The sequence below is a fragment of the Chiloscyllium punctatum genome, chromosome 9 (genome assembly GCF_047496795.1).
Source record: "Chiloscyllium punctatum isolate Juve2018m chromosome 9, sChiPun1.3, whole genome shotgun sequence".
NCBI classification, from domain to species: domain Eukaryota; kingdom Metazoa; phylum Chordata; class Chondrichthyes; order Orectolobiformes; family Hemiscylliidae; genus Chiloscyllium; species Chiloscyllium punctatum.
The window spans coordinates 41,488,939-41,503,041 of record NC_092747.1 but is presented as its reverse complement, the minus strand read 5'-3'; the positions used below and the strand labels follow the sequence as shown (position 1 = coordinate 41,503,041).

The 14,103-nt window shown below is 39.9% G+C and overlaps 1 protein-coding gene across 2 annotated transcripts in view; it reads right to left on the bottom strand.

Annotated features, from left to right (window-relative positions):
- Positions 1–14,103, bottom strand: part of rnf6 (ring finger protein (C3H2C3 type) 6) — a 52,123-nt gene that overhangs the window by 27,372 nt on the left and 10,648 nt on the right. Inside the window, exons 2-3 of one of the 2 annotated variants that reach the window (XM_072577322.1) lie at positions 7,993–8,042; positions 7,663–7,744 (exon numbers count right to left, since the gene is read on the bottom strand). The exons of the other annotated variant lie outside the window; for it this stretch is intronic. Of the exons in view, the coding sequence (XP_072433423.1) occupies positions 7,663–7,704 (42 nt within the window). The 5' untranslated portion in view covers positions 7,705–7,744; positions 7,993–8,042. The remainder of the gene's footprint in view (positions 1–7,662; positions 7,745–7,992; positions 8,043–14,103) is intronic. 2 annotated transcript variants of the gene reach the window in all.

The window sequence follows — 14,103 nt, the reverse complement described above, 5'->3', positions numbered from 1 at the left end:
GATCTGAAAAGGTAGTAGAGATGAAAAACTTAGACCTTGATAAAATAACATTCATGACTATGGGCAGAGTGTCAGAAAGTGAGATTAGTGAGGTCAGTGCAAAATTGATGGCATGTGCTGTAGGATTCTAAATCCAGAATAGACTGCTTCCTGATTCACTCCCCAAATTGTACACGCAATCAAACACAAAATCAAAATCAATCTCTAACACATAGAATAAACTCACCAGTCTATAAAAACCTTAAAACCACCCATGATCATTACCGTATCTATCTTACGAGCCCACTATTTTCTGTTGAGACTGTGTCCTACTCTGGAACTACTGTTTGGGGACCAATAGATTACTTTCACCAGGGATTTCTTTCCCTTGCCTTTCTACCCAGACTAATGCTATGTTTTGCTCTCCATTGTCTAGATCATTTCTTACTACAGTACTGATCTTTTTCTTTACCTCAAAGCTACACTACCTCCTTTTCCTTCTTGCCTGTCCTTCCAAAACAGGAATACCCTTGGATATTCAGTTCTCAAGCTTGATTTCCCTGCAATCATATCTCAGTAATTCCCACCAAATCATATCCATTTATCTTTGTGCTGTTAGCTTATTAATTTTATTCTGAATGCATTAACGCTATTGACCCTATGCCATTGTGGCTTAGTCATCTTAAAGATTACAAATGCCTTCTCGAAGACCAGACATACAGCATTTGTAGGACCCTGTTTACTCACTTTGCATATTACATAAAGTTAGAGCGCGTAATGGAGGTGTACACCACAGAAACAGACCCATCCCTCAAACTCGTCCATACCGACCAGATATCCAAACCTAATCTAATCCCATTTTCCAACAGGTGGCCCATATCCACCTAAACCCTTCCGATTCATATACCGATCAAGACGCCTTTCAATGGTACACTGCAGTGTTGGTAACTGTTTAAAAACATATCAGGCTGAACCAGGAGACCTCACTCTGGCTGCACGTGTGACATGAATTGTCACCCACATTCCATTGGTAGTAGTTTTCTCATTCAGGAGTTAACAGTGAAATTTGAATTCCATCAACACATTTGAACACTAAAGTTAAAGATGAGACTTCAATGCAATTGTGAACGAGTGTTGCATTGACAGTGAACCTATCTTTCGGAGATCTCTAGTGCTCAGTCAAAATGTTAAACAAAAACACTTGTTTCAAGAACAGCACATTTTGCTGATGTTCTAAGCAAATTCAACCAACACAATCACAAAAGAATGGTTTTGAAGGTTGCAAACATTATAGCCCGAGTGGTATTACAGCATGAGAAACTTAGACTGGACCTTCACCACCCAAGGATTTACTCAATGGTTTGCACCACTTCTGAGTTATGTCAAAACCTTTTGCTTGCAAACATGTAACCCTGCACTTAAAATAACTTTTTTCCATAAATAAAAGTATTGGCATAGACTTGAGTGTCTAATAAATGTGATTCAATACAGCCTAAAATAAATGTCTGGAAAATAAACTTCCAGTTATACATTTTTATTTTAAATTGAATTTGAATTTTCCTGACAGTTTGCAATATACCTGAACTGCTATCTGTCTCAGGACACAAAATAACAACTAAACAGCCACAATTGCTTACTACCAGGCATATATTTGTTCTATACAATCATGGAAGAAAAGGTAAAAGCAGTACAGAAGGAATAGTTGTCCAGCACCTTCTGAAATGTGCCTTTGCAGGTTTAAAAAGCAGCCTGGCTTTTATTAAGCAACATTCTGAGTGGTTCCTTTTTCTACAGTACATTTCTAGTGACATGGAGATAACCATCAACTGCAGCTGGAGGGCGCTCTTTGGTCTGTCAAAACCTGCTGGTCTCTGTTTGTGATGAGCTGTTAATCATTCAACATTGCAGATCGACATTCCAAGATCCAAAACTTCATGCTGACAGACATGTAAAAACTTGAGGCAGCTGTTGCAAAGTCTCAAGTGGGAATTGCCACTGATTAAGGCCCACTAGAATGGTACGCTGCGGTGTTGGTAACTGTTTAAAAACACCTCAGGCTGAACCATGAGACTGCCGGCTGGCTGCATGTTTGACAAGAAATGAATATTGTAAATACAAATATACATATATATTTGAAGAGTGTCACATTCTGAAAGAACAGGATTTTTTTTTGTATTCCTTAATGACAGCTTCAAATCATCAGGAAATAAACTTTATTCATACTTTTATAAAAGTATGTTTCTAAAAATAAAGTAACGATAGAGGAAAAGAAATATTAGACAAGACAAAGTATGGCACTATACCAGACCAAAAAAAAAGAATTTGGAAAGACAAAACTGCTCTTAGTATCTATAGATGGGTTAGGGTTATCTTGAGATGGTAATGTTCTCTGGAATTCAAATTTTAATATTAACAAGCACTTTTGTGTCACTATAGTTGTAACCTAAATAGACACCACACCATGAAGCCGTAAAAATTCATCTTTTACAGGATGTAGCAATGGAGCACATGTAGACAGAAAGGCGTTGCTAAATCACAAACAATTTTGTCTTCCAGTAAGCCTGGTGATAAAACTTCAGAGATCACAACACATTAGATTTCAACACCCTGAGTGAACTGAGATTTACACTCCCTCATAATGCAAGTTTAAAATCAGACTACTAAATAGTCAGAAGTCTTGCTGTCAAGTATTCAGATGTTGTTTCAGAGTTGTCCAATATATTGTCAAATGTGGATGACAAAGTGGAGATTGTATTACATTATTGTTACATATTGCATTGTCGTTAGTATATCAAAATACAACAAACATGCCATGCATGTCAACTTTCACCACCTTTGCTAGTAAAATAAGATGAAAAGCAATAGCTGTTCCTTTTGAGCGGCACAAGATTCACAAAATTACATGTTCTGATCTTTGAAAAAGACAGTTGTGTGAGAAAAATGGTACATTTGTATCACAGCAGGTCAGCAATTTCAAGCGGACAACACTTTTTCATTTTACCAAACAAAAAAATCAACTGAACAATAAAATAATCAAGTCTTTATTTTCTGATGAGATTACAGCACATTTGTTTTTATAAACGTTTGAAGTCTGCAGAATTGTTAGACGTTTGCACTTAACTTACACCAGTTTTTACATGCCAAAAATGGCAACAAAACCTGCAAGAAAGAAAACAGGACAACTGCATCATAATAAATTTGGGCAACATCTCTTGATCACTTGCTATAAGAACTGGCCATGTGCAAACTGGTGGTCAAGAACAGTAACCATATAGCAAAACTGGTTAACTGGCTGCAAAGTACTTTTGGATAGCCAGAGGAGACAATACGGCAAAGTAAAAACTAATACTTTCTTTTTTTTTAATCCTATGAAATACACAAGAAAGCATTTGTACTTTGATAGTCAGTATCGCACCTTCAGCCACCTTCTAATTACAATGGCCTGAATTCAAATTATTTTAATTTCTCTTATGTCCAAATATACCATCCCAAATCTTTTTCCCTTTTTCCGATGTTGAAACAAAGGAATGTCAATATTAGAATCAGAGATGTATAGCACAGAAACAGACCCTTCGGTCCAATGCATCCATACCGACCAGATATCCTAAACTATCTGGTCCCATTTGCCAGCACTTGGCCCATATCCCTCTAAACCCTGCCAATCATTACACCCATCCAAATGCCTTTTAAATGGTGTAATTATACCAGCCTCCACCACTTTCCTCTGGCAGCTCATTCCATACATGCTCGACTCTGAAAATGTTGCCCCTTAGGTCTCTTTTATATCTTTCCCCTCTCACCCTAAGCCTATGTCCTCTAGTTCTTGATGCCCCGACCCCAGGGAAAAAACCTTGTCTATTATGATTATAAAATCATGCCCCTCATAATTTTATAAAACTTCTAGAAGGTCACCCCTCAGCCTCCGGCGCTCCAGGGAAAGACAGCCTGTTCAACCTCTCCCTATAGCTCAAATCCTCCAACCCTGGCATGTTTCACAACATCCTTCCAATAGGAGGGAGACCAGAACTGTACACAATATTCCAAAAGTGGCCAAACCTATGTCCTGTACAGCTGCAACATAACCTCTCAACTTCTATACTCAATGCTCTGTTCAATAAAGGAAAGCAAAGCAAATGCCTTCTTCACTACCCTATTCACTTGCGATTCTATTTTCAACTATGAACCTGTAGTCTCAGTTCAGTAACATGCCCCAGGATCTCACCATTAAAGGTGTGTAATTCCTGCTCCGATTTGCCTTTCCAAAATGCAGCACCTCACATTTACGTAAATTAAACCCCGTCTGCCACCTCAGCTCAGTGGCCCATCTGATCAAGATCTCGTTGGACTGAGGTAACTTTCTTTACTGTCCACTACACCTCCAATTTTGGTGTCACCTGCAAACTTACTAAGTATACCTCCTAAGTCCACATCCAAATCTTTTATATAAATGACGAAAAGCAGTGTACCCAGCATCAATCATTGTGGCACACCATTGTCCACAGAGCTCCAGTCGGAGAAGCAACCATTCACGACACCCACTCTGTCTTCTACCTTCAAGCCAGTTCAGTGTCCAAATGGCTAGTCTCCCCGTATTCAATGAGGTATAGCCTTGCTTATCAGTCTCCCATGAGGAACCTTATCGAATGCCTTACTGAAAGCCAAAATGACCATGTCTACTGCTCTGCCCTCAGCAATCCTCTTTGACTTCTTCAAAAAACTCAATTAAGTTCATGAGAAATGACTTACCACACACAAAGCCATGCTGACTGTCTCTAATCAGTCCTCGCCTTTCTAATTACATGCACATCCTGTCCCTCAGGATTCCCTACAACAATTTGCCCACCACCAACGTCAGGGTCACGGGTCCATAGTTCACTGGCTTGTCCTTACCACCTTTCTTAAACAGTGGCACCACGTTAGCCAAACTCCAGTCTTCCGGCACCTCACCTGTGATTATCAATACAAATATCTCAGCAAGGGGACCAGCAATCACTTCTCTAGCTTCCCACAGTGTTCTAGGGTACACCTGATCAGGTCCTGGAGATTTATCCACCTTTATGCATTCCAAGACATCCAGCACCACCTCCTCTGTAATATGCACATTTTCCAGGATGTCACCATTTATTTCCCTATATTCTATATCTTCCATGTCCTTCTACACAGTAAACATTGATGTAAAATACTCGTTTAGTATCTTCCCCCATCTCCCACCTTGCTAATCTTTGAGGAGTCCTATTCTCTCCCAAATTACCATTTTGTCCTTAATGTATTTGTAAAAGCTCTTTGGATTCTCCTTAATTCTATACGCCAAAGCTATCTCATGTCCCCTTTTTGCCCTCCTGATTTCCTTCTTAAATATACTTCTACTGCCTTTATACTCTAAGGATTCACTCGATCTATCCTGTCTATACCGGACATATGCTTCCTGCTTTTTCTTAACCAAACCCTCAATTTCTTTAGTCATCCAACATTTAAGGATAGTGGAATCAAGGGTTATGGGGATAAGACAGGAACAGGATACTCACTGAGGATGATCAGTCATGATCATCATGAATGGCGGTGCTGGCTCGAAAAGGCAGAATGGCCTACTCCTGCACCTATTGTCTACTGTCTATTGCCTTTCACCCAAGCAGGAATATAATGTCTCTGGACTCTTGTTATCTCATTTTTGAAGGCTTCCCATTTTCTAGCATCCCTTCACCTGCGAACATCTGTCCTCAATCAGCTTTTGAAAGTTCTTGCCTAATACCGTCAAGATTAGCCTTCCTCCAATTTAGAACTTCAACTTTTAGATCTTGTCTACCCTCTTCCAGCATTATTTTAAAACTAATAGAATTATGGTTGCTGGCCCCAAAGTGCAGGTCATGTTTTGCACCCACTCTAGTAGGTATACCCACATACTGAATCAGAAAATGTTCTTGTACACACAAAAAATTTCTCTCCATCTAACCCTTAACACTATGGTAGTCCCTGTCTATGTTTGGAAAATTAAGATCCACTACCATAACCACCCTATTATTCTTAGGGATAACTGAAATCTCCTTAGAAATTTGTTTCTCAATTTCCCACAGACTATTAAGGGGTCTATAATACAATCCCAATAGGGGAATCATTCCTTTCTTAGTTCGCTGTTCCACCCAAATAACATCCATGGATGTATTCCCAGGAATACCCTCCCTAAATATAGCAGTAATGCTATCCCTTTATCAAAAATACCACACCCTTCTCTCTTGCCCTCTTTCTATCCTTCCTATAGTATTTGTATCCTGGAACATTAAGCTGCCAGTTCTGTCCATCACAGAGCCAGGTTTCTGTAATTGCTATGATATCCCACTCTCATGTTCCGAACCATGCCCTGAGTTCATCTGCCTTGCCGGTTAGACCGCGTGCATTGAAATAAATGCAGTTTAATTCATCAGTCCGACCTTGTTCTCTGCTTTGTTCCTGCCTGCCCTGACTGTTTGACTCGGTCCTTTTCCCACGTACCAATCTCAGATAGATGTCTTTCCTTACTAACTTCCTGGGCTCTCCTCCCACCCCCCCCCCCCCACTCTACTAGTTTAAATCCTCCTAAGCAGCTCACGCAAATCTCCCTGAAAGTATATTAGTTTCCTTCCAATTCAGATGCATTCTGACCTTCTTGTACAGGTCACTTGTACCCCAGAAGAGATTCCAATGATTCAAAACTGTGAATCCTTCTTCCCTATACCTGCTCCTCAGCCACGCATTCATCTGCTCTATTCTCCTATTCCTACCCTCACTAGCTTGTAGCACTGGGAGTAATCCAAATATTACTATCTTCGAGGACCTCCATTTTAAATTCCTGCCTAACTTTCTATATTGTCCCTTCAAAATCTCATCCTTTTCCCTTCTTATGTTGTTAGTTCCAATGTGTACAATGAACTCCTGCTTGTCCTTCTCCCCTTGGAGAACATTCAGCATCTTCAGAGTCATCCTTGATCCTGGCAACACACCATTCTGAATTTTCACTGCTGGCCGCACAAATGTTCATCCGTGCCTCTGACTAGACAGTCCCCTCTCACAATTGATCGCTTGGAACCCCATGTCCCCCTCATTACATTAGAGCCAATCTAAATGACTGAAACTTAGCTGTTCATGCTACATTCCCCTGACAGTCAATCACCCCCTACATTTTCCAAAACAGCATACTTGTTTGAAATGGGGACAGGCACAGAATATGCCTGCACAACCTGCCTACCCCTCCTAAGTTTCCTGGGGTTAACCCATCTACCTGACTGTATCTGCAGCTTTTCTCCCTTCTTATAAACTACCATCCATCACACCCCCAGCTCTTGTAAACTCCTCATTGTCTCTAACTGCCGCTCCATCCATGTGATCTGATTGGATTCGCAACCAAAGACACTTTCTGCAGACTTAATCATCAGTAACATGGCTTAAATTCATCCTTCCTCAAAGTCGGAAACAAACCACCTGAGGTTCTTGCTTCAAGTTTGGAAAATCTAAGTTTGGAATTATCTTATCCTTTTTCTTTGCTTTGTCTGACTTCTATGCTTTGATACTTCAACTTAACATAAAAAGAGGAACCATTCAATTTTCACTGCAGAGTAAGCCTTGTGTTGATTCTGCTCATTGAAGACATCTTTTTTCTTACTAGGCAGTCAGACTGCATATTTGAAGTTTGATGCTATAGACGATCATCACCTGCAGGGAGACTTCAACATCGGTGTTAGAAGTGTCCTCCATACTTTGACAGGGTGTTACTCTGACTTGGACCAAGCTGCATCTGTAAAAGTAAAGTTTATCTTGGTTTTAAATTGTCAATTCACTTAAATTTCTTACTTTGCAACTCTTGCAGATGAAGTAAAACCACTGATTTACCAGCAACAAAAATTGAAAGAATCAAGACATGCCAAAGCATTTACAAGACTCCAATCTATACATGCATGCTTGTTATAATGGACTATGAACAATATAATATCATGTATTTATCTTTGAAATATGGAACAATATGGAAATCATGCTATGACTTACCAGATTTCTCAGCTGTTGCAGACGAGATGTTGTCGTCATTACGTTCTGGTCTGTAGAGATAATTATGAGACCTTTAGGTTTTCAAGAGCTTTATAGTGGCCAAATGCAAGTGTTTTCAACTGCATTTTGATGATTTGTTGCAGTCATTATTCTTTCCAAAACCCTGATAGATGCTCAGAAGCTTAAAAACAAGGTCAACTTGTCGAAACGACTCCAGGGTTGACAGCAACCTTGATCCAAATATGAAAAGTATAAATCAAATGTTATATTTATACCAAAGGATGCCCTTGGAATCAAGGCAGTATTTGACTCAGCAAGTCTTCAGGAAGGCTGAGTAAAATTGATATTAATGGGAAACCAGAAGTAAAATTTCCATTGGTTAAGCAAAGCAAGATGTTCATGATTGTTGAGAGTCTCAGGACATCATTGCATAAGGCCCTGAGGACAGTGGAGCAGACCCAAATCATCTTCAGTCGCTTATCTGTCCTCCATTCTAAAGTTAGAAATCAGGATTTTTGCTGGTGATTACAATGCTCAGTTCCATTCACAATTCCTTTGATAATGAAGTTTTCTGTGCCCTCACTCAGCAAGATGTGGCATCAATGAAGTTTGAGTTGGTAAGTAGCAAACAACATTCACAGTTCGCAGGTGCCACTCAATGATCATGTCCAACAGAACAGGGTCTAATAATTTCATTGAAATTCCATTGCAATCCCCCACGAACAATATACTTGAGGAGCTCACCACTGATCAGGAACTGAATTGAATCAGCCTTTTAAATACTATAGCTAGTTAAGTGCCTCACCGAAACCTTTCCACTAGTAATAAGGCGAAGTCATGGGTATAATGGAATACTTTCCCCTTCCTAGGATGAGTGCCACTCTCCTAACCTCTTACCAAACTAAGAGTACCTATATAACACATACAGCACCTGTGGAGAGAAATCACAGTTAACATCCCGGTCCAGTGGCCCCCAAGGGTTTTGTTTATCTTTCGGATTTCCAGCATTTGCAGTTCTTCTGGTTTTTAATCGATATTACACAAACTGGAATGGTTCAAGAAGGTAGCACACGATCATCTGTGAGGAAAACTGGGATAAGCTATAAATGTTGCCATGGCAGTAATGCTTCATCCCATGAATTAATCAGCAAAAGCATTACAGCTCATGGTGACGTTTTAAAGAATAAGTGATTTTCAAACCCCATTCCTACCGTTAAATGATCAACTTTGAATAAATGTGGTTTATTGGATTATCTTACAGAAGTCAGTTCCCTTAAAAATATGAAGCTCTATCTTGTAAAGCTTATTTATATGAAGACATACACAAAACATAACTAATAACAGCTATTGTATTGGAAAAAAAGCAATCTTCCTTTTCAAACAAAACAAGGGTTAAATGATTTTGTGCAAACCAAATGCAAATAACAGCTCAAAAAGTGTCAGAAACATATTATTTCAATGGCTGCAGTAACTCCAATGGACCCATATAAACAATAATCAGTTTATTTAAAAAAAAAGGTTTTATAATCGATAGGTCTCTTGATTAAATTTAAAAATATAAGCCATAAGTATTAAAGTTAGCCTGGAGCAGTTTTGTAGAGGAATAAGATGGAATAAGATGGTGCTACTTTCTGGGTCTGTAGATTGTAAGAAGCAAAAATGGCCCTTAGTAGAATGATATTCTCTTGTTGGATGTGGAGGTTTAGGGAGCGGACACATGTTACTGAGAATTATATTTGCAATAAATGCCTTTAGTTGTGAATCCTGTCAGATCAAATGGATCAGCTGGAGCGACAGTTAGAGGCAATGAGGCAATGAGGAATTAACAAGAGCAAGGGGGTGTGATGGATGGCAGTTATAGGAAGGGAGAAAAATCGCAGATACAGCCACATAGATAGGTTAACTCCAGGAAAGGTAAGAGGTAGGCAGGTAGTGTGGCTCTCTGTGACGACCCCCATTTCAAACAAGTATGCTGTTTTGGAAAGTGTAGGGAGTGATTGATTTTCAGGGGAATGAACAGCCCCTGAGAACGGTGGAGGGTGGGGAGATGGTGAGGAAAAAAAGAGATGTATCTGAGACTGGTACAGTTGAGAGCAAAGGTGAGTCAAACAGTCAGGAACAAAGCAGAGAACAAGGTAGAACTGGTAAATTAAACGGTAGTTATTTCATTGCAAGAGGCCTAATAGGGAAGACAGATGAACTCAGGGCATGGTTAGGAGCATGAGACTGCGATATCATAGCAATTACAGAAACATGGCTCAGGGATAGACAGGATTGGCAGTTTAATGTTCCAGGATACAAATACTAAAGGATGGATAGAAAGGGGGGCAAGAGAGAAGGGGTGTGGCATTTTTGATGAGGGATAGCTGTACTTAGGGAGGATATTCCTGGGAATACATCCAGGGCTGTTATTTGGATGGAACTGAGAAATAAGAAAGGGATGAACACCTTATTGGGATTGTATTGTAGACACCCTAATAGTCAGTGGAAAAATGGAAACAAATCCAGAAAGAGATTTCAGTTATCCCTAAAAATAATAGGGTGGTTATGGTAGGGGATTTTAACTTTCCAAATATTGACTGGGACTGCCAATGTGCTAAGTGTTTAGATGGAGAGGAATTTGTTAAGTGTGCAAAAGAAATTTTTTTGATTCCATATGTCGTTGTGCATACTAGAGAAGGTGCAAAGCTTGACCTACTCCGGGGAAATAAGTTAGGGCAGGTGACTGAAGTGTCAGTGGGGGAGCACTTTGGGGCCAGCAACCATAATTCTATTAGTTTCAAAATAGTGATGAAAAAGGATAGACCAGATCTAAAAGATGAAGTTCGAAATTGAAAGAAGGCTAATTTTGATGGTATTAGGCAAGAAGTTTCAAAATCTGACTGTGGGCAGATGTTCACAGGTGAAGGGACGGCTGGAAAATGGAAAGCCTTCAGAAATGAGATGACGAGTCCAGAGAGAGTATATTCCTGTCAGGGTGAAAGGAAAGGCTGGTAGATGTAGGGAATGCTGGATGACTAGAGAAATTGAGGGTATGGTTAAGAAAAAGGAAGCACATATCAGGGATCAATAGCAAAGATAGAGTCCATAAGACCATTAGACATTGGAGGGAAAGTAAGGCCATTTGGCCCATTGAGTCCAGTCCGCCATTTAATCATGGCTGATGGGCATTTCAAATCCACTTACCTGCACTCTTCACATAGCCCTTAAATCCTTGCGAGATTAAGGATTTATTAATCGCTGCCCAATCCTGAGAATAGAACAAAGGCAGTAGGAGTATTCTGAAGAGTGAAATCAGGAAGGCAAAAAAAAGGGGACATGAGACAGCTTTGGCAAATAGAATTAAGAAGAATCAAAAGAGTTTTTACAAATAGATCAAGGACAAAAGGGTAACACTGGAGAGAATAGGGCCCCTCAAAGATCAGCAAAGCAACCTTTGTGTGGAGCCGCAGGAGATGGGGAAAGATACTAGATGAGTATTTTGCATCAGTGTTTACTGTGAAGGAGGACATGGAAGATACAGAATGTGGGGAAAATAGATAGTGACATCTTGAAAAATGTGCATATTACAGAGGAGGAAGTGCTGGATGTCTTGAAACGCAGAAAATGTGGATAAATCCCTAGGACCTGATCAGGTGTACCCGAGAACTCTGTGGGAAGCTTGGGTAGTGATTGATGGGCCCCTTGCTGAGATATTTGTATCAGCGGTAGTCACAGGTGAGGTGCCTGAAGTTTGGAGATTGGCTAATTTGATGCCATTGTTTAAGAAAGGTAGCAAGGAAAAGCCAGGGAACTATGGACTGGTGAGCCTGACGTTGGTGGTGGACAAGTTGGTGGAGGGAATCCTGAGGGTCAGGATTTACATGTATTTGAAAAGGCGATGACTAAAGAGGGAGAGTCAGCATGGCTTTGTGCTTGGGAAATCATGTCTCACGAACGTGATTGAGTTTGTTGAAGTAACGAAAGCGTTCAACAAGGTTCCCCTAGGAAACTGGTTAGCAAGGTTAGATTTGATGGAATACAGGGAGAACTGGCCATTTTGATGTAGAATTGGCTCGAAGGTAGAAGTCAGAGGCTGGCAGTGGAGGGTTGTTTACCAGACTAGAGGTCTGTGACCAGTGGAGTGCCACAAGGATCACTACTGGGTCTACTACTTTTCGTCATTTATATAAATGATTTGGATGTAAACATAGAATGACATAGTTAGTAAGTTTGCTGCTGACACCAAAATTGGAGGTGTAGTGGACAGCAAAGAACGTTACCTCAGATTACAATAGGATCTTGATCAGATGGGTCAATGAGCTGAGCAGTGGCAGATGGAGTTTAAATTGGAGAAAACAGGTGCTGCATTTTGGGAAAGCAAATCTTAGCAGGACTTATACACTTAATGGTAAGGTCCAAGGGAGTGTTGCTGAACAAAGAGACCTTGGAGTGCAGGTTCATAGCTCCTTGAAAGAACAGTCGCAGGTCGACAGGATAGTGAAGAAGGCGTTTGGTATACTTTCCTTTATTGGCCAGAGTATTGAGTACACGACTTGGGAGGTCACATTATGGCTGTTACATTATGGCCACTTTTGGAATATTGTGTGCAATTCTGTCTCCTTCCTATCAGAAAGATATTGTGAAACTTGAGAGGGTTCAGAAAAGATTTACAAGAATGTTGACAGGGTTGGAGGATTTGAGCTATAGGGAGAGGTTGAATAGGCTGGGACTGTTTTCCCTGCAGCATCGGACGCTAAGGGGTGACCTTATAGAGGTTTAGTAAATCATAAGGGGCATGGATAGGGTAAATAGACAAAGTCTTTTCCCTGGGGTGGGTGAGTACAGAACTAGAGGGCATAGGTTTAGGGTGACAGGGGAAAGATACAAAAGAGACCTGAGGGGCAACTTATTCACGCAGAGGGTGGTGCCTGTATAGAATGAGTTGCCAGAGGAAGTGGTGGAGGCTAGTACAAATGCAACATTTTAAAAAAGTGTTTGGATGGGTATATGAATAGGAAGGCTGTGGAGGGATATGGGCCAAGTGTTGGCAAGTGGGACTAGATGAGGTTGGGATATCTGGTTGGCATGGACAATTTGGACTGAAGCGTCTGTTTCCATGCTGTACATCTCTATGACTCTGTGACTAATTGGATCTGAGAATTGAACTTTTCAATCCAAACAATGAAATGTAGGGCTTAATTAAGAGTTGTATGTTCAACAAGTAGAAAATACCAACCGAGCTGGAAATTTGTAGTTGTGAAAGTTGAAGAAGAAGAAAGGATTGCATTTATATCGTGTCCTCAGGAATATTTCATAGAATGGAACAATGACTAATTCTGATCGTCACTATGATCACAAAAGCAAAAGGATCAGTCCATGTTTCCATAACATGATTACATAAATAGAAATATCAGATAAAGATTCATTATTCCTATTTGGTTATGCCTACATTGAAAGTTAATTGGTTAAGACAATTCAAAACTTCCACTGCTGCTGTTTGAGTAGTGTAATTGAATCTTTCAGGTTTACTTCAATGAGTAAACATCTTAAATCAAAAATGCCATCTTCAACAATGCACTGCTCCTCCAAACTGTAATAAAGCATTACCCTTGGCTTTCTGGTCAAGCCTTAGAATGGGGCTCAAATCCAAAAAAGCCAAAGCATTTCAGAGTTTCTTGTCTATAAAAGGACTGATAAAGAATTGCTAAATTCCAAATCCACCTTTGGGGTTGAAACTAGATCAAACAAAATAAGTTATTCAATAAATTACAAGAATGTGACCAATATATTAAAAAAATTGTGGTCTATCAGTAAGAACACTGGTCCAGTTTTAATTTTAAAGAGCAGATTCACAGATTGATAAAATTGTCAACTTCCTGTTCTAAATGGAAGTAGCAGCAAATCATTGTTCAGAAGCCATGTCAGATTGTAAAATCTGCTTAAAGAATTCCAAATAAATGAAATTATGGGGTGCAGGTGCATAGATCCTTGAAAGTGGAGTTGCAGATAGCGAAGGTAGTGTTTGGTACATTTGCCTCCATTTGTCAATGCATTGTTTAAAAGGAGTTAAGAGTCATTGAGTCACAGAGATTTACATTACGGAAACAGACTCTTCAGTCGTCATAGTGT